General features: G+C 44.4%; 1 protein-coding gene and 1 non-coding gene across 2 annotated transcripts in view; both read left to right on the top strand.

The window, feature by feature from the left end:
• SNX6 (sorting nexin 6) overlaps window positions 1–17,723 on the top strand; it is a 54,689-nt gene extending 36,966 nt beyond the window's left edge. Inside the window, exons 10-14 of the mRNA XM_075530523.1 lie at window positions 1,269–1,308; window positions 7,499–7,585; window positions 11,711–11,870; window positions 11,953–12,038; window positions 16,087–17,723. Of these exons, the coding sequence (XP_075386638.1) occupies window positions 1,269–1,308; window positions 7,499–7,585; window positions 11,711–11,870; window positions 11,953–12,038; window positions 16,087–16,140 (427 nt within the window). The 3' untranslated portion in view covers window positions 16,141–17,723. The remainder of the gene's footprint in view (window positions 1–1,268; window positions 1,309–7,498; window positions 7,586–11,710; window positions 11,871–11,952; window positions 12,039–16,086) is intronic.
• LOC142426976 (U6 spliceosomal RNA) lies at window positions 10,312–10,418 on the top strand. Its single transcript, XR_012779826.1, has one exon. It is a non-coding gene; the product is annotated as a U6 spliceosomal RNA (small nuclear RNA).
• Window positions 17,724–22,448: the final 4,725 nt, after the last annotated feature.

A 22,448-nucleotide genomic window follows, 5' to 3' on the forward strand; every position in this document is an offset into this window, starting at 1 on the left:
TGCAGCGGTGCAGCAAAAGGAACTTCCAGAAATGCAAGGTAGCTTCTAGAGAGGATGTGGAGCAAGGTCTGTCATTGCTGATTCATGTGGATTTTGGCTAAAAGTAGAGAATACCAGAAAGATGTTTACCTGAGTTTCATTGACTGTGTAAAGGCATTCAACTGTAGGAGAGTCATAACAAATTATGAATAACATTGAAAAGATTGAGAATTCCCTGTCAGTTAATTGCACTTCCGTGGAATCTGCAGAGATCTAGAGGCCGTCTTTTGAACAGAGCTAGGGGCTGTTCAAGGTCAGGAGAGATGTGTGTCAGGGTCTTGTCCTGTGAAGGCTTGTTAACAACCTGTGATCTGCAGGAGACACAACCTAGCTTGCTGAAAGTCAAAGACCTTAAAGCACTTGATAATGAAAATCAAAAATTGCAGCCTTATTGATTATATCTCAACATAAAACAAGACTCTTCACAATTAAACCAATAAACACCATTGTGAGAAATGGCCAAAAGAGTGAGGTTGTCAAAGATTTCGTTTTACTTTGGTGCACAGCCAACACCCCATGGGAGCAGAAGTCAGGAACACGATGCTTTGTTGCATCGGGCTGGTTTGCTGCTGAAGCTGTCTTTGTCGTGTTATAAAAGAGCAGACAGTGCTTTGAAGACTAGCGTCCACGTGACTTAAGCCGTGGCATTTCAGCCACCTCATATTCCTGGAAAAGTTGGAAGACTGAAGAATTGACCCACTTGAATTACGGTGTTGGCAGTTTATATTAAGTATATCGTGGACTTTGAGAACAATGACCAAATCTGTGTGAGAAGAAGTACAGCGACATTGGTCCTCAGAGGTGAAGATGGGTAGACTTTCTCTCACATGCTTTGGATAGGTTACAGGAGAAACCAGTCCAGGAGGAGGGACCGTGCTCTGTAAAGTCAGGGATCACTGGCCACGAGGCAGGCCCTCACTAAGCTGCATGGACAAAGCGGCTGCAGCCATAGGCTCGAACATGGGAACAGTCAGGAGGGTGGCGCCGGACCCGTGCCTGCTGTCACTGTACGCACGGTGCTCTGAGTTGAGCCAACTTTATAGCAGCAACAGTTATATGGGTGGAAGTTCTGAGAGATTTTATGAAATAGAAGTTTGCAGGTAATAAAACTGGTGGATATTAACAATGAGATGATCTTCATTATTGTGATTTGGTAATATTTTCTGAATGTTTTCAATGAAAGATTATCTCAAAGGTAGTTTCTAATGAAACTTGTTTTTCCCTTTCAGATTTTTTATCAAAGTTTCAGAACTGTTTGATAAAACAAGAGTAAGTACCAGTAGATAACCCTCGGTGTCTCTGAATGAAGTAATTTGTAACATTGTGTGATTACATCTCACTTTATTTGAGGAAGGTGGTATCTTAAAGATCTGGTACTGTTATTGCAGAAATATCACAAATGGATGACTGTACCAAACAGAAATGTCTTCTCTTAGCATTTAATAAGCTAGAAGCCCAAATACGGAGCACCAGTCTAGGTGATCCCCTTCTCAGCTTTGGGGGACAGGCCTGGTCTCCAATCAAATCTGAGCGCAGTGCCCATTGGAGATCGCTTTGTGTCATAGCATCAGCCTTCCCCTGGGTCTAGTCGAGATTCTCAAAGCAAATACATGGGTTCAAAGGACTTGCTCCACAACCAGCTCTTCTTTCCTGATGGTAATCAGGTTCCTCCTCCTCTGTTGCTTTCCTCTCTCGGTGTCTCTTGTATGTGATCGTATCATCAGTCACACAGGGATTAGGGCAACGTGCAATGCCTCTCCTCAAGCCTCAGCCGTGGGAAATTCTCCTTAAAGATGATCAGGACTCTGATATAATTGATAAGATGATCACAACATGGATGAATAGGTCTTTATACACCTGCCTAACCACTGAGAACCATAGCCCAGCCAACAGTTTATTCCAGAACAATGTGTGAAACTCAGTAGGAAGAGACAGGTTTGGATTCCCTTGAGAGTTTTTCAGGAAATTCCATTGTATTATGACCTCTTGGTATTTGTGTAAAAGTGTATATTCCTGATCATCAAGTTTTTGGAGACCAGATTTACTATTTTTTTTTCCAGATTTACTTTTATGACAACTGTTTTTTTTCCCTAGGGCTTTGGAAATTGGTAGAAAGTCATAGATTTGATACAACTATACCAGGACTGATCCTTTTGATTTCCCCCAGGACTCGCCTTTTTAAAGTAATCATATAAGTCAAGCGTACACCCACAAAAAACTTGTTACACTCCTAGTGGTCAGTATTTAATTTTAATATAGTCTTGATTTTCAGGGATCAGCCCTCTATCAGTAGTGTTCAACATTTTCATCAGTTGATAGAGTAATGAAGATGTGTAATGGTACCTAGTTAAAAGTGGTAGTGTCTAGTCCTGTTTAGAAATTTAAATTCAGTGTGATAAATAATAAATCAGAATACAGGTTACTCTGCAGGGGAAAAAAAGAAATTTAAATTCATCATGACGTTGCCAATTGAGTGAGGTGCAGGGTAGTAAAAGGAGGACGTCCTTAAAACCGTAAATGTAATAGTATAGACCTTGTAGTCCACCATTCTGCCTTTGATACCAGTCAGCATTTTCTGGAGAGAGAGAAATTGTTTTCCTGTGTATGCCTTTCCCTGCTCATTTCCTTCCTCTCCAGAGGTGGCCACTGTCTGGAATTTAATGTTTATCTAAGTATTTACTTTAAACAATGTTTTATTGTAAATTAGGTGAAGGTTTACATTTAAGATCAACTTTTTATTTAACGGTCTAGACCACTAATTATGTCCTTCGGTAGTCCACCTCCCCATCCCATCTCCCCATGGGTCACCACCCTCTCTTCTGTCAGCATCCATCCAGCCCTTGCCCCGTTCTTCTCTTCTGCCCCCCACGCCTCCCTTGGCAACCTCCAAAGTCTATTCCCTATTGTACGAGTGTCTTTATCTTGCCTTTTCCCCCACCCTTTTTATCAATGGTTTCATAGAAATAATTGTCCTTTGTGGTTAGCTAATTTCACTCAACATAATGTTCTCCAGGTCTGTCCATGTCACGAGGAGTTTTGTTGTTTCCTCATTGGTTTTGTTGTTGTTGTTGTCTGTTTTTGTTTTTTAGTAATTCATAGTAGCAGAGTTTCTTTAGCCATTCTTCTACTGATATACATAGGCTATTTCCAACTTGTTATTTGTAAACAGTGCAGCGATGAACATGGGTGTGTATGTCCATTCTTGTTATGACTCTGACTTAACAAAATCCCTTTTTAGACTATGACTAAATATATATGTATTCCCAGATGAAAGTTGTATTATTTTGTCGGTTTTTATATTTTATATAAAATTTACCATAATCTTAAAAAAAAAGTTGTGGTTCCTCTGAGCAGTCGATATCAAAGTGGATTAGGTACACCCGAGCTCAGAGGCAGGGAGAGCCCTTCGACCTTGATGCTAGCTTGGTAACTGGGAAGCATGGGGAGCAGGGAGGAATGGTAGGAGAAGTTCAGACTAGTGTTTCCCAAAGTGGATGATGACATCCAGGGTAGGTGCTATAACAATCCGGGGGCGCTGCAAAAGCGTGTAACCTACGCTTATCCTGTACAGAAGTTTGTAATTGCCACGGGCACTGGATTTTGTTTGGTTTTGTTTCCTCAGGAGGAACTTGTGGTTTAGACTGTAGTAGTTACAAGAAAATTTCAACCAGGTCATTGGGGGGGGGTTCCCTAGCCAGAGTTGCTCATTAAGAATAGGCTGGCACATAGTTCTGTCCTGAGCTGTCATTGGCTGGGTGCAGCCTGAGGCAAGGAATAAGGAGGTGGGGGCAACGGAAAGTTACACAGACACAATGTGAATCCGAGGAATTGTGTTTGGGATGTCGACCAACCATGCTCCTTACAGCAATTGATCTTGACAGAGAACTGGTAACACATTTCCATGACTACCATCATCCTTATTTCCTTTACCATTTGTCTGGATATCGTTCCCACACAACAAACCACCCTAACAACAATAGCACCAAACAATATGCTAATGAACACAGCAGACATTTCTTGCCTTGGGCCTCAGCTGGGCAGATCTTAAGAACAAGGCCTGGAATTGCTGTAAACTCCTTTACCTCCTGTTTGTGGATTGATCCTGGCAACCCCCAGGACCTCTCCTGGGGCTGCGGGCTGGAGACTTTCGTGTCGTCTCTGTAGAGGTGCTTCAGTTCCTTCACGTGGTGACGAGGTTCCAAGAGTGCGCTACCCAAGACACAGCAAGTGGATGCTGAGGGCCTGTCCTATCCTGACCACCGTAGTTCAATTTGTTTCTCATTGTTTTCTGTTGGGTTTCCCAGCTGTGCAGCACAGGGGAGTGGATGTAAAATGATAACCGATACAAGGTGTTATAGGGAATGCAGGGTGGGGGGGTGACAGAAGGGGAAAGGGGATTTGGGAGTAATTAATGAAGGCAGGAGGAGAAGGGAGCATTAGAACTGATGTTGATTGCCCAGCCCATTTAAAGGCGATTTATCCCTGGGGCAGGGAAAGGGAAAGCTCTAAGATAGGTGTGGTGGTGATTGTACAACTCCCCTTCAGATGATTGAAGGATTGAACTTTTCCATTGTATGATATGTAAATGATGTGCCAATGAAACTTGCGAGGTGTGTGGTGGGGGCGGAGACCAGGGATGGCAGCTGGCCCAGATCCCCTCTACTGTATTATTAGTCAAGTGATCTTAGAGCCTAGCTCCAAGGGGAGGGGCTGCAGACTTGATGTATCAATGCAGAGAGGGGCCTGACTTTGAAACAGCCTCACCTTGCTAGCTTATCGATGGATTCACCCAAATTAATTTGAACACACGTCTATTCTCACATTTATTCAATAAGGGTTCATGAATTTATTTCTCGACAAAGTATTATTTTTAAGGTACTTCCAAGTTTGTTTTTTTTAATCATTTTATTAGGGGCTCATACAACTCTTATCACAATCCATACATACATCCATTGTGTCAAGCACATTTGTACATTCGTCACCTTCATTGTTCTCAAAACATGTGCTCTCCACTTAAGCCCCTGGCATCAGCTCCTCATTTTCCCCCCTACCACCCTGCTCTCCCCTCCCTCATGAACCCGTGATAATTTATAAATTATTATTTTGACATATCTTACATTGTCTGACGTGAAAGTACATTGAGGGGACTGCATGGATGAGAGGAAACAAAATAGATACAAGTTAATGACTTTTTAAAACTGATGATCTCTATAAACCTTTACCCAATTCACAATAAAAAATGTTTTAAAAAATACAATGCTCATTTGAGAATGATGATGGCAACAGTGTACCATAATGTACAAATGTGCTTGACACAATGGATGTATGTATGGATTGTGATAAGAGTTGTACGAGCCCCTAAAAAAATGATTTTTAAAAATACATCTAAAATACTTACAATGTGACTATTATTAATGTTAGAAAATTGCATGCTCCTAAAGCTATTTTATGATTTGTAAAATTTCACTGAAGAAGATATATGTATACTATTTATATGTAAATATAAGTATATGTATTATATATAAGTATATGTGCATCTGTAAATAGTGTATAGATAAATATATGTTCATATATTTTTAAATTTTTTAAATACAATACTCAGAAAGGGGAGGAAAGGTCCAATCAATACAGTGACATATAAAGTAGCAGAGCTCAAGTTCAATTCAAGGTAAGAAATGTCAGCTAAGAAGGCTGCCTGGATTTTGAGGTTCCCAAAGGGTAATCTTGATAGATTTTATTGAAGGTCACAAGATGATTATGGGAGCTTTATATGAAGAAGTTTTGAGAATATTTAAATTTGCTTTAGTGAGTTTGGTCGAGGAATTTTTTTTCTTTCACAAGAATGCATCTGCTCCTTATTAGAAGGTAGGTAGCACAAGGGCTGGCCTATGAGAATTTCATTACCCCATCTATCCTTATGTCCCTGATCTTGCCCCTTCAGATTTACTGTGTTCCCCAAATTCAAGGAATGTCTCAAATGAACATAATTTGAGGCCCTCAAGGATGTGGAAACTGCCATTTTGACATGTACATTGAAGAACCCAGGATTCTTGGTAGCATCCTTTCAGAAGTGCATAGGCCTAGAGGAATATATCAAGCAATTAAAATTGAGAGTTAGGTGGTCTTGGGGTATTCAGATGAAAAACTAAAGTACATCTTTCCAAACTGTTTCCCCAAGTAATTAGGTTTGCTCCACGCGCTTGCTTTTTTTTTTTTGTCCCCACACGCTTGCGTTTACTTTGTGTTCTCCCTCCATCTTTTTAATTTTCACCACTTAGGTGATGTTATTTTTTTTTTCAATTTTAACTTTTTATTTTGACAGTAGTTTCAGACTTACAACAAAGTCTACAGTCATACTGCTCTGAATACTGCCCATCTCCTCTGATCTCAAGAGAATATTATAAAAAATTCCTGTAAAGAATTTGTGTAGACACTTCACCCAGATTTCCTGCGTGCTAACATTGCCCAGGTTGCTTGAGCCTCTTTTACCTTAAATTTCTTCAAAAAGCCTATGTTCACTTTGTTTTGTGCGGTTCTGTTCATTCTCTCTCCGTTTTAAGATAAGAATTATTTTGAAAATAGCCACTACTTTATCACACCTCGGAAGGCTAACAGTGATTCCCCTCGTGTCATAAAGTATCCAATACACAGTAGCATTCCGTAACTGTCTTCAGTTGTTTTTCCTAAGTCAGGATCCAAAAAATTTTCACCTGTTTATTTTTCTTTTCAACTTTTTATTGTAAATTAGGTGGGGGGTTAGATTTCAGATCGTTAATTTTTTTTTATTGGTAATGATTCATGTATTAATTCAACAGTTCGATCATATTAAAAAAGCTGTACAGTTGGTATCACAATAAATTTTAGAATGTATTCCTCTTTCTTGTGCTTACTGTTAGTTCCCCATTAGTAGGTGGGCTGTTTTTTTTAACAATTTATTAGGGGCTCATACAACTCTTATCACAGTCCATACATATACATACACCAATTGTATAAAGCACATCTGTACATTCTTTGCCCTAATCATTTTTTCTCAGATCGTTAATTTTTAAACTGTTAATCGATCCTCCTAATATTTCATCCTCCACCCAGAAGTGTTATCTTCTGTCATATCCAAGTTCACACCTATGGTCTAGTGTGATGCTTCTGTCTTTCTACTCTCTCTCCAAACTGAAGAGTTCTCATATTTTCAATCTTTTCTCCCTGCTTCCCATTGCCTCTTAGCTCAAAGTTACCACATCTGTTCATTACTTAAGAAGTCTCCAAAAAAAAAAAAAAAAGAAGTCTCCATCGGTTTTGTTTCATTTTTGTCAGCGTTGCAAAGAAAGATCGTGGGCTAGTAAGAAAAAGAAACAGATACAATTTGAAAGAACATTATAGTTATGTGTATTTTTTACAGTATTTTTAAAGAGAAAGCTCAGAAAGTATAATTACTCATTAATGAATTGTTTTCTTTTTTCAGAAGATAGAAGCCCGAGTGTCTGCTGATGAAGATCTCAAACTTTCTGACCTTTTAAAATATTACTTAAGAGAATCTCAAGCTGCTAAGGTAATTTTATTCATTGTCTTTTTAAATGGGCATTTTTACAGAAAACCATCTCTTTAGACATGGATAGACTTAAGGTTGTTAAAATGATATATCGCCTGATTTGTGTGTGTGTGTGTGTGTGTGTGTGTGTGTGTGTGTGTGTGTGTTAAAATATATATCAGAACATTTCACAACCGAGCATAACATTTTGAGTTACTTTTCCACTTCCACCCAATATTTTAATATGAAAAGTTTCAAACAAAAAAGCAAAACTAAAAGAAGTTTACAGTGAATACCTATACAGTAGATCATTTTATGATTCTTGTTTATTGCATAGTTATGCGTCCATTTATTCAATTTTTTTTAAATTTGCTAATTCTCAAAGTAAATGATGGATAATTTCCAAAACCTAACCCACTGTCCTCGAGTCAGTTCCGAGTTACAGCCACCCTTCCCGGGGTTCTCAGCCTCTGTGGGAGCGGAAGGCTTCATCTTCTGCTGTGGGACAGCTGGTGGCTTGAATCGCTGGCCCTGCTGTTAGCCCACAGCACCACTCTGGTTGTTGCTGGGTGCCTTTAAGTCAACCCCAGCTCACAGTGAGGCCTAGATGGACAGCGGAACAACACGCGGCCCAGTCCTCCACCAGCCTCACAGCTGTTCTGTTCAGGCCTGTCATTGCAGCTGCTGTGTCAGTCTTCCGGTCGAGTCTTCCGCTTTGCCGCTGTCCCTCTACTTTATCAAGTGTGAAGTCCTTTTCCTGGGACAGGTCTCTGGATTGAAGTTAACGGAAGTTGAAGCATTCTTCTGAGATCTTTTATTTGGGGCATACACTTAGGAGAATGAACTCTGTACACCCGTGTGACACTCCCTCTCCTAGAGCTTTTGGGCTTTAACAAAATGTACTGTGATGCTCATCCTCATTGAAGCCCTCTTCACATCCCTAGAGGCAGCAGGGATTCTGGTGTTGGGTTTGTATCTCATCAGATCATAGAATGTGTACTGCTCATATCAAGTTTTGTTCACTCAACATAGTCTTAGAGATTCACCCATGTGATTGCATGATGTATGAAAAGTTTATGTTGATGTATATTATTCCATTATGAATATATCAGTTTGCTTTTCTATTGATGGACACATGGCCAGTTTGAAGTTTTAGGCTATTATGACTAAAACTGCTAACAGAAATTGTTTTAAGCCCTTTTGTGAACACATGATTTCATTTTTCTTAGATAAATATGTAGGAGTAGTTCATGTGACAAAGGGTGTGTTTATATAATTCATACAGTGTCTAGAGTTTTGGGGTGGAATGGAGAGAAATGTATCTATTTCATCTTATTTAGAATCAGAAGTGTATTCATTTAATTTTGTTTTTTAGCTCTAAAATAGACTTAGACTATACAGTATTTCACAGTTCAATGTTTTTTACACAAACAATTCAGTCACACCAATAGTAATGATGTTGTCTAACTATCACCAGTATCCATTGCTAAGTTTTCCACCACCAAATATGGATGTATCATAACTTGTCAAGAAGAATTGTACAATTGCTACCACAATCATTTCCTAAACATTTTTTTCTTCCTAGACTCCTTTTTATTTATTTATTTAGTCATTTTTATTAGGGGCTCACACAACTCTTATGACAATCCACACATACATCAATTGTTTAAAGCGCATTTGTACATTCATTGCCCTCATCATTTTCAAAACATTTGCTCTGCACTTAAGCCTTTGGCATCAGTTCCTCAATTTTCCCCTTTCTTCCCCGCTCCACTCCCTCATGAATCCTTGATACTTTATAAATTATTATTTTGTCATGTCTTACACTGTCTGACGTCTCCCTTCACCTTTTCTGTTGTCCCCCAGGGAGATGGTTATATGTAATTCCCTGTAATCGGTTCCCCCTTTCCACCCCATCTTCCCTCCACCTTCCCAGTATCACCACTCTCACCACTGGTCTTGAAGGGATCCCTGTGTTTCCAGTTCCTATCTGTACCAGTGTACATCCTCTGGTCTAGCCAATTTTGTAAGATAGAATTGAGATCATGATGAGGCGTGGGGGAGGAAGCATTTAGTAACTAGAGGAAAGTTGTATGTTTCATCGTTGCTACGCTGCACCCTGACTGGCTTGTCTCCTCCCCGCAACCCTTTCATAAGGAGATGTCTGGTTGCCTACAGATGGACTTTGGATCCCTACTCCACACTCTCCCACATTCACAATTATATGAGTTTTTGTTCTTTGATGCCTCATAACTGATCCCTTTGGCACCTCATGATCACACAGACCGGTGTGCTTCTTCCATGTGGACTTTGTTGCTTCCGAGCTAGATGGCCGCTTAATTACCTTCAAGCCTTTAAGACCCCAGACACTAGATCTTTTGATAGCTGGGCTCCATTAGCTTTCTTCACCACATTTGCTTATGCACCCATTTGTCTTCAGCGATTATATCGAAAAGGTGAGCACACAATGGTATGATTTTTTTTGTTCTTTGATGCCTGACAACTGATCCCTTCAACACCTCGTGATCACGCAGGCTGGTGTGCCTCTTCCATGTGGGCTTTGTTGCTTCTGAGCTAGATGGCCGCTTGTTTGCCTTCAAGCCTTTAAGACCCCGGACGCTATATCTTTTGATAGCCGGGCTCCATTAACTTTCTTCACCACATTTGCTTATGCACCCGCTTTGTCTTCGGTGGTCGTGTCAGGAAGGTGAGCATCGTGGAATGCCAGTTTAATAGAAGAAAATATTGTGCTCGCTTCGGTGGCACATATACTAAAATTGGAACGATACAGAGAAGATTAGCATGGCCCCTGCGCAAGGATGACACGCAAATTCGTGAAGCGTTCCATATTTTTTTAAAGGGTAGAACAAAGTATTCTTGCACTGAGGGAGCAGTTGAGTGGAGGCCCAATGCCACTGGACAAAATTCTTATTTGTGCTGAACAGAGTCAGTTGTTCAATATGTATTGGTACTTTAATTAAAAGAATAAAATCATCAGGTTTTTTTTTTTTATGTTGGAAACCTTCTACCCATTACGGTGGTATCAATCCTAGTTCAAATCACACCCAGTGTGATAAGCCAGGTCCTGCTGTTTCACTGTATCCCTGTCTATAATATCCCTCTCTACTTAACAAGACTGCTGTAATTCTACAAGACCTACTGGTCAGTAATCTTTTGATAGAATCATGTGTGTTTCAACAACCAAAACCAAGTGTGTTGTAATCCAACATCGTAGGGATGGTTTTGTAAATACAGATCCAGCACAACACGCGGTTCCTTGCACAGAGTGGATCCCTACCCTCACTGGGCACCCACCAGCTTACATCAACCACTGAAAGGAAGTTTCTTCAACTCTGCCTGCCTGACCAAGAAGACATGTTTGAAATTGGCCCAATAAACCCATTTCTAAATGCTACTCTCCTCCCAAAAAAGCTGAATGAAAGAAGCCACACACTATGGTTCCGTGTTTATGAAATATCCCAAAATAGGAAAGTGTAGAGACAGAAAACTAACCACTGGTAGCAAGGAGACCTGGTGGGACAGCGTCTACACACTGGGCTGCTAGCCCCAGTTCAAAACCACTGGCTTTGACGTGGAGAAAGACGAGGCTTTGTACTCCCGTAAAAAGTACAGTCTCGGGGACCCACAGGGCAGTTCTCCGACTCATCGCAAGAATGAGTGAGAGGAGTTGGGGGGCAGTCGGTGGCAGGGAAAGAGGGAGAGCGACTGCTAATGGAATGAGTGTGGAATTTCTTCTGGAGGGAGTGAAACGGTTTGAAAATTGGTTGTGGCCAGGGTTACAACTTTGCATATACATTGAAAATCACTGAGTTGTATATTTTAAGTGGGTGAGCTAAATCTCAAACTTGGAACAGTGACTTGCACATAGTGTTTACCCTGTGTGGAGCCCCAGTAATGTAGTGGTTCTGCATTTGGGCTGCCGTCCTCATGGTCAGTTCAAAACCACCAGCAGCTCTGCGGGAGAAGGACTGGGCTCTCTACTCCTGTCAACAGTCTCAGAAACTCACGGGCGCTGCCCTGAGTCCGCGATGGCGCACCGGCAGTGAGTTTGAGAGTGACAGTGATGGTGGGGGTGGTAGTTGAGTATAACTCCGAGAACTGTGCAGCCTGTATCATGTTTTGTAGGATCTGCTGTATAGACGATCTCGGTCTCTAGTGGATTATGAAAACGCTAATAAAGCACTGGATAAAGCAAGAGCAAAAAATAAAGATGTTCTACAGGCTGAGACTTCCCAACAATTATGTTGTCAGAAATTTGAAAAAATATCCGAGTCTGCAAAACAAGGTACTCTCCCATTGAGCATTATTCTCAGAGTGTGGTTCAGATGATTCTATAAAGTATTGATCCTAATCTGTTTTGTTCTCAGAACTTATAGATTTTAAGACACGAAGAGTTGCTGCATTCAGGAAAAATTTAGTGGAACTGGCAGAGTTAGAACTGAAGCATGCAAAGGTAGTGTCATATTTAAGACTTCAATGCCTTTTTCGTAGAAATCAGTTCATTTTTAGAAATGTACTTGCCGACTTTGATTTTTGTCTCTTAAATTTTAGCTTGCTAATTTTTTACCATTATGTTTAGGTCTCTTTGACACGATATAATTGGATTGTGTGATCTTTGATTATTATGCTACTTAGGCCTTCAAGAGACAGACATTTGGGATTTGTATGAACTTTAGCATCATCATGTAGGTTTTCATTAAAACAGCATCATTAAACAAAACCACAGGAACTAGCACATTGCTAATACACTTGAAAATGCATAAAAACATGTATGTCTGCACACCCCAAATAAGTTTATTTTCTGTTTACTTCCCTTTCCTTTTATATTAATTGGTATCTACTAATTAGTACTCTCTTTTTTTCCTTTTATTGGGGGCTCTTACATCTCTTATCACAATCCATACCTTCATCCAGGGTGGCAAGCACATTTGCACATACGCGGCTGTCTTCATTTTCAAAGCATTCTCTTCCCTATCAGTACCCTTGGGTAATAGTTACTAAGATGGCTAGAATTCATATAAGCACACTGTCATTGACCCACAGACTTTTATTTACCCATGAAGGATATTAAGTATCAAATTCTTCATTAAAAGATAGATGAGCAAGCTTCAGAAAATTCGTCGCAAAATGGCCTTCCCATTGATTCTGTTTTTCCACCAACTTCTTCACGCCTGAATTTAACCTGGTGCTGTGCCTGCTGACCCTGATCCAAAGAAAGTGATTTCCTGTGCTTGGTCTGAGGCCCGCGTTCGGAGTCTCTGGTCTCTAGTCAAGACTTCACAGTTGCTCTCAAGAAGCCTCGGCCTCTCGGTGGCCTGTGCGTTGGAGTACACGGTCCTCTGCAGAGTGTGGGATAGCTGGCTCTTCAGCATTAGACCCTTCCCTCCCCTGGGTCGGCCTGACTGGCAGGCTGTCCGTGAGGAGCCAGGCACAGCGACCAGGCACACCACCCACGGTCTGCTTGGCAAACTTCAGGGCTTGGCAGACTATATGGTCCATCTGTTTTTAAACAGCCCGTGAGCCGGGAATGGGGCCCACACTCTGAGTCGAGGAAAGAAGCCTGCACATTGGGGCAGTTAAATGGCCTTCCAATGTACGTCTGTTAACAAAATGTTGCAGGAACACAGCCGCGCTCATGTGTTTGGTTGTGTCTACGGTGGCCTTCACACTCCTGCAGCCAAAGGGAGGAGTTGGGACCAGACCATAAGTCTCACCAAGCCGACTCTCTTTAGTTTAACCTTGATAGAAAACGCTTGTTGGCACCTAGTATAGCTTGAGCTCGGCCTCCGGCCTCTGCACTTTCTCAGACCCTCCAGCATGCGTTCTCACTGTCCAGCCTCCTGGTGTCTCTGTGGGGGCACTTGTTCTCCACTGGACTCTCTTTTTCAGCCTCCCCAGCCTCCCCAGGGGGTGCTATCTGAAGACACCTGTGGTGGTTGTCACTACTAGACGCAGGGCTGGTCCCAGTAATGTAGTGGGTAAAGGACAGGCATGCGGCTTATAACCCGGCAGGGCACACGATAGGCCCCACCGCACACAGTCATCCCTGGATCCCAGGCTGAGAAACCCTGTTTCCATTCTAAGGCTTCTTCAACTTTCCCAAAGTCTCTTTTGCTTCCAGAGTCTACACAAAAATGTTTCAGAAAGAATAGATCATTATACAGAAACCTTTAAAAGTACGTTGGCTTTCATTGATCATATTGAAATATGTCTTGCCACACAGTTGCCATGTAATTGTAACAGAACACCATCAGGTCACTCGTGTGTCCTTTACATTAGCGTCCGATTCTTATTCATGGGGTCTAAACTGGATGGCAAGGGCCGTGAAAGGAAAGGGGCGAGGCTGACGCCCTGTTCAGTGCTCTCATGCCCAGGTAGCAGGTGTGGGGTCCTGTCCACTCTTGTGGAAGGCAACAAGGTCAGGCGTCAGAGTAAAAAGCAGGCGCCCTGTGACACGGCGGCCCCTGTTGAGGGATGTACCTTTCCCTTTAATAACCTGATGTCACAAATACCAACAGACCTAGACTCATTGGTCACAGCTTTTGTTACACTGTCAAAACTTTGATAGCTGACTAAGGTATTTGTAACATTTCAGACACATCATGAATAATGCCAGGCACTCAAGTTCCTGCATAGTGTGTAGCCTTACTGCCCAAATGTCTGTTACCTCCTTTTCCTTCTGTCGGTCCCTGCTTCCCCCTTCCCCCCCCTCTCTCTCTCTCACACACACACACACACACACACACTTATTTTAAACAATTTAAGAGTGTGCTGCGATCACGATGTCTTTTTACCCATAAGACCCTTCACTGAGCAGTTCCAAAAACAAACAGTACCTTAGTTAACTTCTGAACTACAGCATAATTCTAAAAATCATGGCGCTACCATTGAAGCACTTCTGTGCATGTGCCTCTTCTGCTTTTCCTGGGGAAAGTTCTTGAGTCTTTGTATCTCACAACAGTGGCATTTTGGGGTGCACGAATCTGCTAATAGAAGTCCCTCGATTCGGGTTTGTCTCGTGATCCCCGACGGGCCCCAGGCTGTGCTTTGGCAAGAGTGGCCTTGTCAGTGCATCTCAGGAGACACACCTTGTCCATCCTTTGCCCGGCCAGCAGATGAACTGTGGCCTTTTGGATAAGGGAATGTCCTCCGGGCTCTCATTCCGCACTTTGGCTGTAAGAAGTACTCTGTGAGGAAATGCTTTGAGACCGTAATATCCCGTTACTGAAAAAGCCCAACTTGAACTCTGTCCAGTGAAACGATGGAAATGTCTGGAGTCAGCACAGCCCTGTACAGAGGACACTAGCCACCTGAGAGGGTGGGGCTTTGATTTGCTGTCATTTCCCTTGGGGGGAGTTTACATTTAGAGCGCTCGGGGAGCCAGTAGCTGCAGCCCTCACAGCGGAGCCCCACCCCAGTGATGGTGCTTACCCGGTCAGGTCCTGCGATGGTGGCCCCTGGAGGGCGGTTCTAATCCCAGCATGCCTCTGCCTTACAGAATAGCTTCTCTTTCTCCCTCGCTTACGTAATATCTATCTGTTTCCACATATGTCTCTCACACTTGAATGCAAGTTCGCTTGCCTTGCAAACAGGTGCGCAGGTATGGGCTTCATGGAAAACGTTCAGATGAGCTTATTATTGTTTTTGTTATCATGCAAATGACTATAATAAAACATTTGCCATTTCAACCTCTTCTATAGGTACAGTTCAGTTATATTCATAGTGTGCCATCATCACGACCAGTTACATAAGCCCATTACTCCTAATCTAGCGCTCCCCCCCCCTCCCCCCCGTCTGTGTGGTGTCAGTGGGATCGTACAGCAGTAGTCGCTCTGTGACAAACTTGTGTGACACCGCTCGGCTTCCCTAGGCAGCCACGTTGTCACATGTGAGCAGCGCTCCCTTTCTCTTCACGGCCCAGGGGGTTTCCCTCCAGCGTAGGTGCAACATTCTGTTTGTTCGTTCGCCTGTGGATGGGCATTGAGGTTGCGTCCACTTGGGCTGCCGTGGACAGGCCTTCAGTAAACACTGCCAAGCAGCTCTGGTTGCACCGGCTTTCCCTTCGGAGTCTGCTGCCGCGGTGACTGCTGGGGCCTCTAGCCGCTCTCTCCGCAAGGCACGCTTTTGCTGCCAGGGAATATTTTCAGGCTGAAAGTCATAACTTCCCGCGCGCTCACTGCCACCAGGCCGACCCCAGCTCCTAGAGACCCGGCAGGGCCGAGGGGAGCTGCCCCCTGTGGGTTCCTGAGGCTGCAGAGCCTCATCTTTCTCCCACTGCGCGCCGGCCGTGGGGAACCAACTGCTGAGCCAGCATGCAGCCCGCTCCGTGACAGGAGTAAAGGGCTCTCTGATATCAGGGAGAATTATGTAGGAGCCTGTTTCCAAAATTATGTTGCTGTAACACACAGAGTCCCATGATTTCAAATGTTGTATGTTCTCAGGGAAACCTTCCCATCTACCGGGTCTGCACCAATTAACAGCGCTGTCCCCTTCCTTTCCAGGGGAACCTCCAGCTGCTGCAGAACTGCCTGGCGGTCTTAAATGGAGACACATAAGCCACACCCCACCTTCCGGTCACAAGGGCTGCCTTCCTTCACGTTTCCTCCTTTTCTTCATGACGACAGGCATCTCCTGCTCCCTGGAAACCAGAGAGACCCGGCTGGCAGAGCACACGGACGCCCTTTGTTCCTGGTCAACAATGGAGCAGCCCCCCGCGGGTTAGCCCAGTCCGTGACAGGGCCCCGCACGCCTGCTCCCAGACCTTGTCCACCACGTGCGCTTCATCTCCAAAGCCCAAAGTGCAGTCTTTGTTAAGGAGCCTCGCTGTCCGTGTTTACTTTATACATAGTATTCCTTCTGGCTGCCAATCTTATCTGCCTTTAACTCTTTTCTGAATTTGACCCTTTCAGAAGACCTCATTCAAAAGAGTTGATGATTGCCATTGATTTTTTTTTTTTTTTAGTCTTGTTATTGACAAACGACGTGTACCATCTTGATTCATCCATGTATCCTGGGAGCCTCTCAGTCACTTCCTTTTCATTAATCAGCATTTCTGAGAAGCGTAATCTTTATACTTATGGTTTCTGAAGAAAAGCAAATGCATTAGTATGTTCGCCTTAAACGTTAGACAAAAACCATTATTGTAAAATAAACAGCGGTCACAGTGATGGTTTCTAACTCGGTGGCCATTGTCTCACTTCCGAGTGTGGAGTAGCTCTGATAAATCTGCTCCTGTGTTGTGCTTTACAACGTAGGTCTGGGTGGTTTCCATGGTTCTTTTAGAGGAGCCTACTGAACAGAGTTCGCCAGTCCCTTTGTAAAAAGAACTGAAGGCCTGCTCCGACCTGTGCTTTTAGCCCTTCACAGCTCGTGGCTCTGGGTCGAGTCACTGCTTCTGAAATAGGGGAGCAGACGTACAGTCTGAGGTGGCCTCCTGGATTCCATCCCTAGTCCCGTCACTTACCACGCCACAGTGCCACCAAGCCGCCTGGCTGTTGCCCTGTCTGTGCCAGTGGGTACGGAGAGGGAAATGGGTCAGCTGTGAGGGACAGCAGTTGTCGGGGCTTTGGGGATACAAGTGTCATACACAGGTGACCTTGGTGGTACAAATGCTCTTGGCCTTGACTGTGAGTGACTGTCGTTAAATCCTTCCCAGCGGAAAGTCAGATGGGGTGGTTAGCTTTTTCCTCACTACCTTTTCCTCATTTTCTGCTAGTAGGAATGCACAGACATTGGCGTGGAGCAGCCCTGAGGTGGGTTCCCAGTTGGGGTACATATTCTCAGACCATCCTGAGGAACGCCTGCTCACTGTCCCCTCGCAGCCTGGCTGACGCTGGTGAACATGGCCTCCCGAATGCACGTGGTCCCCGAAGCCACTGCTGCTCTGTCCTTGGCTGAGAGACCAGTGCACTCTGCCCTGCGTGTAACTGTCCCCTGCTAAAACTATGCCTCTGTGCTACCCCACCCCCGAGCAGGTGAATGAAACCAGAGCCCCCGCCCTGCCTGCCCAACTTATGGCCTCCAACAGGGTGGCTTGGCCTCTGCAGTTTGTCTCCTGTGCTGGACATACTGACCGACCTCACGGGGCTGTTGTGAGGATTAATAAATGTTAGTACAGTGCTATAAAATGTGAAGATGCTGTGAAAGTCACAATGTCACAAGCACAAAGCAAAAAATCCTTCCAGGGTCCCACACATCCACCAGCTCTTCCTGGCAAGGTGGCCCTGTCCCGGGAGGCTGGAGTGGGAGACGGGCTTGCGGTTCCCTCGGCCCCTGGTACACATATCACAGGGGCGGAAGTGGCCTGGGAGCAGGGGCTGCTGCTTGTTGGTAGGCTACTTAAGAAATATACTTCACAGTTAACGACTGCATTTCACAAAGCCTACAGATGAGGAAAAGAGTGTGTGTCACTTCCCCAAGAACATACTTAGGAAGGTTCTATCCTGTGTCTACAGAATGATTGAAATTGGCTTGCGTGCCCCACACAAACTGTCAGAAGGCCTACCGTGGAGGTCCGGCTAGACATTCCAGTTGGTAGAGCCTGTTAGAACCTCTGAGCCTATAGCCCTGCGCCACCCTTCAGGCCTGGACTGATTTCACTGCGATTCAGCCCAGACAGACAACTCCAAACTCAGCTGCCACCGAGTTGAGTCTGACTCATAGCAAGCCTGTAGGACTGAGCTTGTGGGCTTCTGAGACACTAAATCTTTGTGGGAACAGAAGACTTCAGCTTTCTGCAGCAAAGGAGCTCTGGGTCCAAAGTGCTGACCTTGTGGGTGGCAGCCTGTCCACCAGGGCGGGTCTGTAGTGGGCGGACAGTGAAACTAGTGAGGGACTGCCCCTTAGGACAGTCAGCCATGGGCCGTCAGGACAGCTTGATTTGCTCACAGACATGGTTCAGAAGGCAAGAGAGTTCGGAGGAAGGGAAACCAATAGCACGTGAGATCAGTGCTGACACATCGTGAGGACTGCACTCGATGTGAAACAAATGTACGGATTGTTCACTTGGAAACTGATTTGCTCTCTAAGCTTCACAAAGTTTACAATTTTAAAAGACTCAGAATGGACCATGGGAACCACAGCATCCGCCAGCTGGGGACCTAAACTACATGATTCCCAGCTCCCACTAACAATCCCTCTCCTTAGGGAGACCATGCTAAATCCAGGACGGAGGGAGAAGAAATGAATACAGGACAAACCAAAGCCCAGAGTGACTGGTCGGTTCGAGATCAGTGGAACTGCAAGTCCATGGTCCACGCTCACCAAGGGGGCAGGAAAGGATGAACAGAAATGGGGAGCCACAGTGCTTGCCCTCGTGACGGACACCTAGATGATCTGGTGCTCTAGCAAAGTGGGGTGAAGAAATTAGATGGTGCCCACCTATTGGAAGAGTATGGGTGCTAAAAGCTTGTCTTCAAACTAGTGGCCATCTAGGTGAGGGGTCAGCTAAGTCCACAGGGAAGAAGCACACCAACATCTGTGATCCAAGGAATGTAAATTATAGAATCCAAATCTGACATGGTGAGCAGACGGCTCTGGATGAGAGGAAGTCCAAAATACATTTGCAGGAGCTACACTGGGAATAAGCCTCCGGTGATTTCCCGTTTACCATAATTGAGGAATTATGGAACAACCTGGTGACCACACAGAATATCGCAGAGACGAATGTAATAGATTACAATGCTAAATCTCACATCAATGATTATAACTTTGTCATCTGATCCCCCTTCAGTTACACTTTGTGTTTGATCAAATTTAAAAAGCAAACTCAAGTCTTGGAAACCCACAGGCACAGTTCTACCCTCATCTGAGGTTCATTTGATGGTAGTGGGTTTTGATTTTGTTTTATATCAGCAACCTTTTAGTCCTCCCTACTTTGGGAATGGGGAAAACCAGGAATTTTTCCTTGTCAACTCCACCTAGCTCTGGGCGAAGCTCTACCATGCAGGTGGAAGATGACAATTGCTACTTTTCTTTGAAACTGCTTCCTATTCTGTAAAATGGAACTCAGAATTCTTACCTTGCATGTGTCCCCTGTGCAGTAGTGTACTGGCAAATGTTTAATAACTGACTGAGAAAAACAAGGAAGTGAGTCAAGAAGGAAGAATGTTGATACACTTAAGAAACTGCAGCCCATATCATGGAGCCAAGTTGTTGAATGAGAAGCCAATGTGGTCCACAAAACTCCACGGAAACCTCCCCCGAAAAGAATTTGTTCCAAAGGACGACATTGACTCTGCAGCTATGGGAGATGGACATATTTGATCAGAGCACACGGGAACAGATGAAGGGGCAGGAGGAGAGAGTGGAGCACAGCCTGGCCCACCAGGCCGTGAGGATGATGTTCCTGAGTAGAGCAGCCAGTCCACAGAGAGAACAACATGGCTGGCCCTACTATGAGACATGATGCCCCTCAGTGACTAAGGGCGATACAGGGGACAGCACCGGAGACACAGTGTGGGAATTGCACCTGACCTGATCCCACCACACCGAGGCAAATCACTGGGGGAGTGCAGCGGAACAGCAAGGGAATGGAGTGGCAAGGTCCCCAGGGAATGCTGAAAGTGGACTTTGGGGCCAGGGCGTGGTGCCCCAACAGACTGGACTGGAAAACGCTCCTAAGGGCCAGCAAAGATCCCTGAACTAACTACAAGCTTTTCTCTTGTGAACTGTTTTGTTCTGTTCTTTTTCAGTGGTTTGTTTTGGTTGTATTGTTGTCTGGTTGTATACTGTTGCTTTGTGTTCCTCTGTCTAGTTTTCGTGCATGTTAGTGACTCCACAGGTCTGTCTGAATAGGACAGGCTGGATGAACTATCTGGATGAAAAACAACGGGACCGACAGTTCCGGGGGGACTTGGGGTGGGGGGGTAGGGGGGTAAGGAAGTGGTGTTAACAAACCCAGGGACAAGGGAAAAACATGGGACCCCAAATGGTAGAGAAGGGGAAGTGGCAGGCATGGTGGGAAATGATCAAGGGTAAGGTTGCTTAGAGAAGAGGTATACTCTAGCCCAGGTGGCGATGAAGCATGGTAGTAGGGCAGGAGGAAGGTCAAGGGAGATGGAGGAAAGAGCTAGGAGTCAAAGGGCATTCATGGAGGTCTAGACAAAGACATGTACATGCAAATATATATAGGAGGATGGGGAAATAGATCTATGTGTCTATATTTATAGGTCAAGTATTAAGGTGGCAGAAGGACCTTGGGCCTCTACTCAAACACTCCCTCAATGCATGAATACCTTCTTTTATTAAATTGGAACTCTATGATGCTCACTCTCCCGACACAACGGCTGGAGCCAAAGTGGGTGAACAAGTAAATGTGGTGAAGAAAGCTGATGGTGCCTGGCTATCAAAAGAGATAGTGACTGGGGTCTTAAAGGCTTGAAGATAAACAAGCGGCCATCTAGCTCAGAAGCAACAAAGTCCACATGGAAGAACACACCAGCCTGTGTGATCGAGTGGTCCCAAAGGGATCAGTTACCAGGCATCAAAGAACAAAAAATCATATCATTGACTGCACACCTCCATGATGGGATCACTGAAGACAAATGGGTGCATAAGCAAATGTGGTGAAGAAAGCTGATGGTGCCCGGCTATCAAGAGATAGTGTCTGGGGTCTTAAAGGCTTGAAGGTGAACAAGCGGCCATCTAGCTCAGAAGCAAATAAGCCCACATGGAAGAAGCACACCGGCCAGTGCGATCACGAGGTGCCCAAGGGACCAGGTATAAGGCATCATGCAAAAAAAAAAAGATATAAGTGTGTGTATGTATGTGTATATATGTGTATATCTATATATGTAGGTGTATATATGTATATATATATATCATATTAAATGAAGGGGGAAGTGCAGAGTGGAGACCCAAGGCCCAAGTGTCGGCCAATGGAGATCCCCTCATAGAGGGGCCTAGGAGAGGAGATGGGTTAATTAGGGTGTGAGGTAGTATCGATGAAGAACACAGCTTTCCCCCAGATCCTGGATGCTTCCTCCCCCCAACTACCATGATCCGAATTCTACCTTGCAGGGCTGGATAGGACAGAGGCTGTACACTGGTACATATGAGGGTTGGAGGTACAGGGAATCCAGGGTGGATGATACCTTCAGGACCAAGGGTGTGAGGGACGATGCTGGGAGAGTGGAGGGTGAGTGGGTTGGAAAGGGGGAACTGATTACAAGGATCCACATGTGACCTCTTCCCTGGGAGAGGGACAGCAGAGAAGGGGGGAAAGGAGACTCCGGATAGGGCAAGATATGACAAAACAACGATGTATAAATTACCAAGGGCATATGAGGGAGGGGGGAAAGGGGAGGGAGGGGGGGAAAAAAAAGAGGACCTGATGCAAGGGGCTTAAGTGGAGAGCAAATGCCTTGAGAATGATTGGGGCAGGGAATGTATGGATGTGCTTTATACAATTGATGTATGTATATGTATGGATTGTGGTAAGAGTTGTTTGAGTCCCTAATAAAATGTAAAAGAAGAAAAGAGAAAAAAATGATTAGGGCAAAGACTGTACAGATGTGCTTTATACAATTGATGTATGTATATGTATGAACTGTGAAAAGAATTGTATGAGCCCCAATAAATTGTTAAAATAAAAAAAATTAAATAAAAAAAAACTCCACGGAAACTACAAAAGAACAACGTTGAGGTAAGGGCCATGGTTCGTGCTAACAAGTGAGGAGCACAGGTCGCGACCCTGATCCAAACATCCTTACCACTGTCACTGCGCGAAGATGTGTGAGACAGTCTGGAAGTGCCCAGCATCCTTACATCTGGTGATGTTCGCAGCGCGCAGACTGGTGTCTGACTGACCGAGCCCAGTGTCCCGCTTCCATACAAACCGGACGTCCGAAGGGGGAATGCTTTC

Source organism: Tenrec ecaudatus, chromosome 14 (genome assembly GCF_050624435.1).
Source record: "Tenrec ecaudatus isolate mTenEca1 chromosome 14, mTenEca1.hap1, whole genome shotgun sequence".
In the NCBI taxonomy this organism is placed as follows: Eukaryota; Metazoa; Chordata; class Mammalia; order Afrosoricida; family Tenrecidae; genus Tenrec; species Tenrec ecaudatus.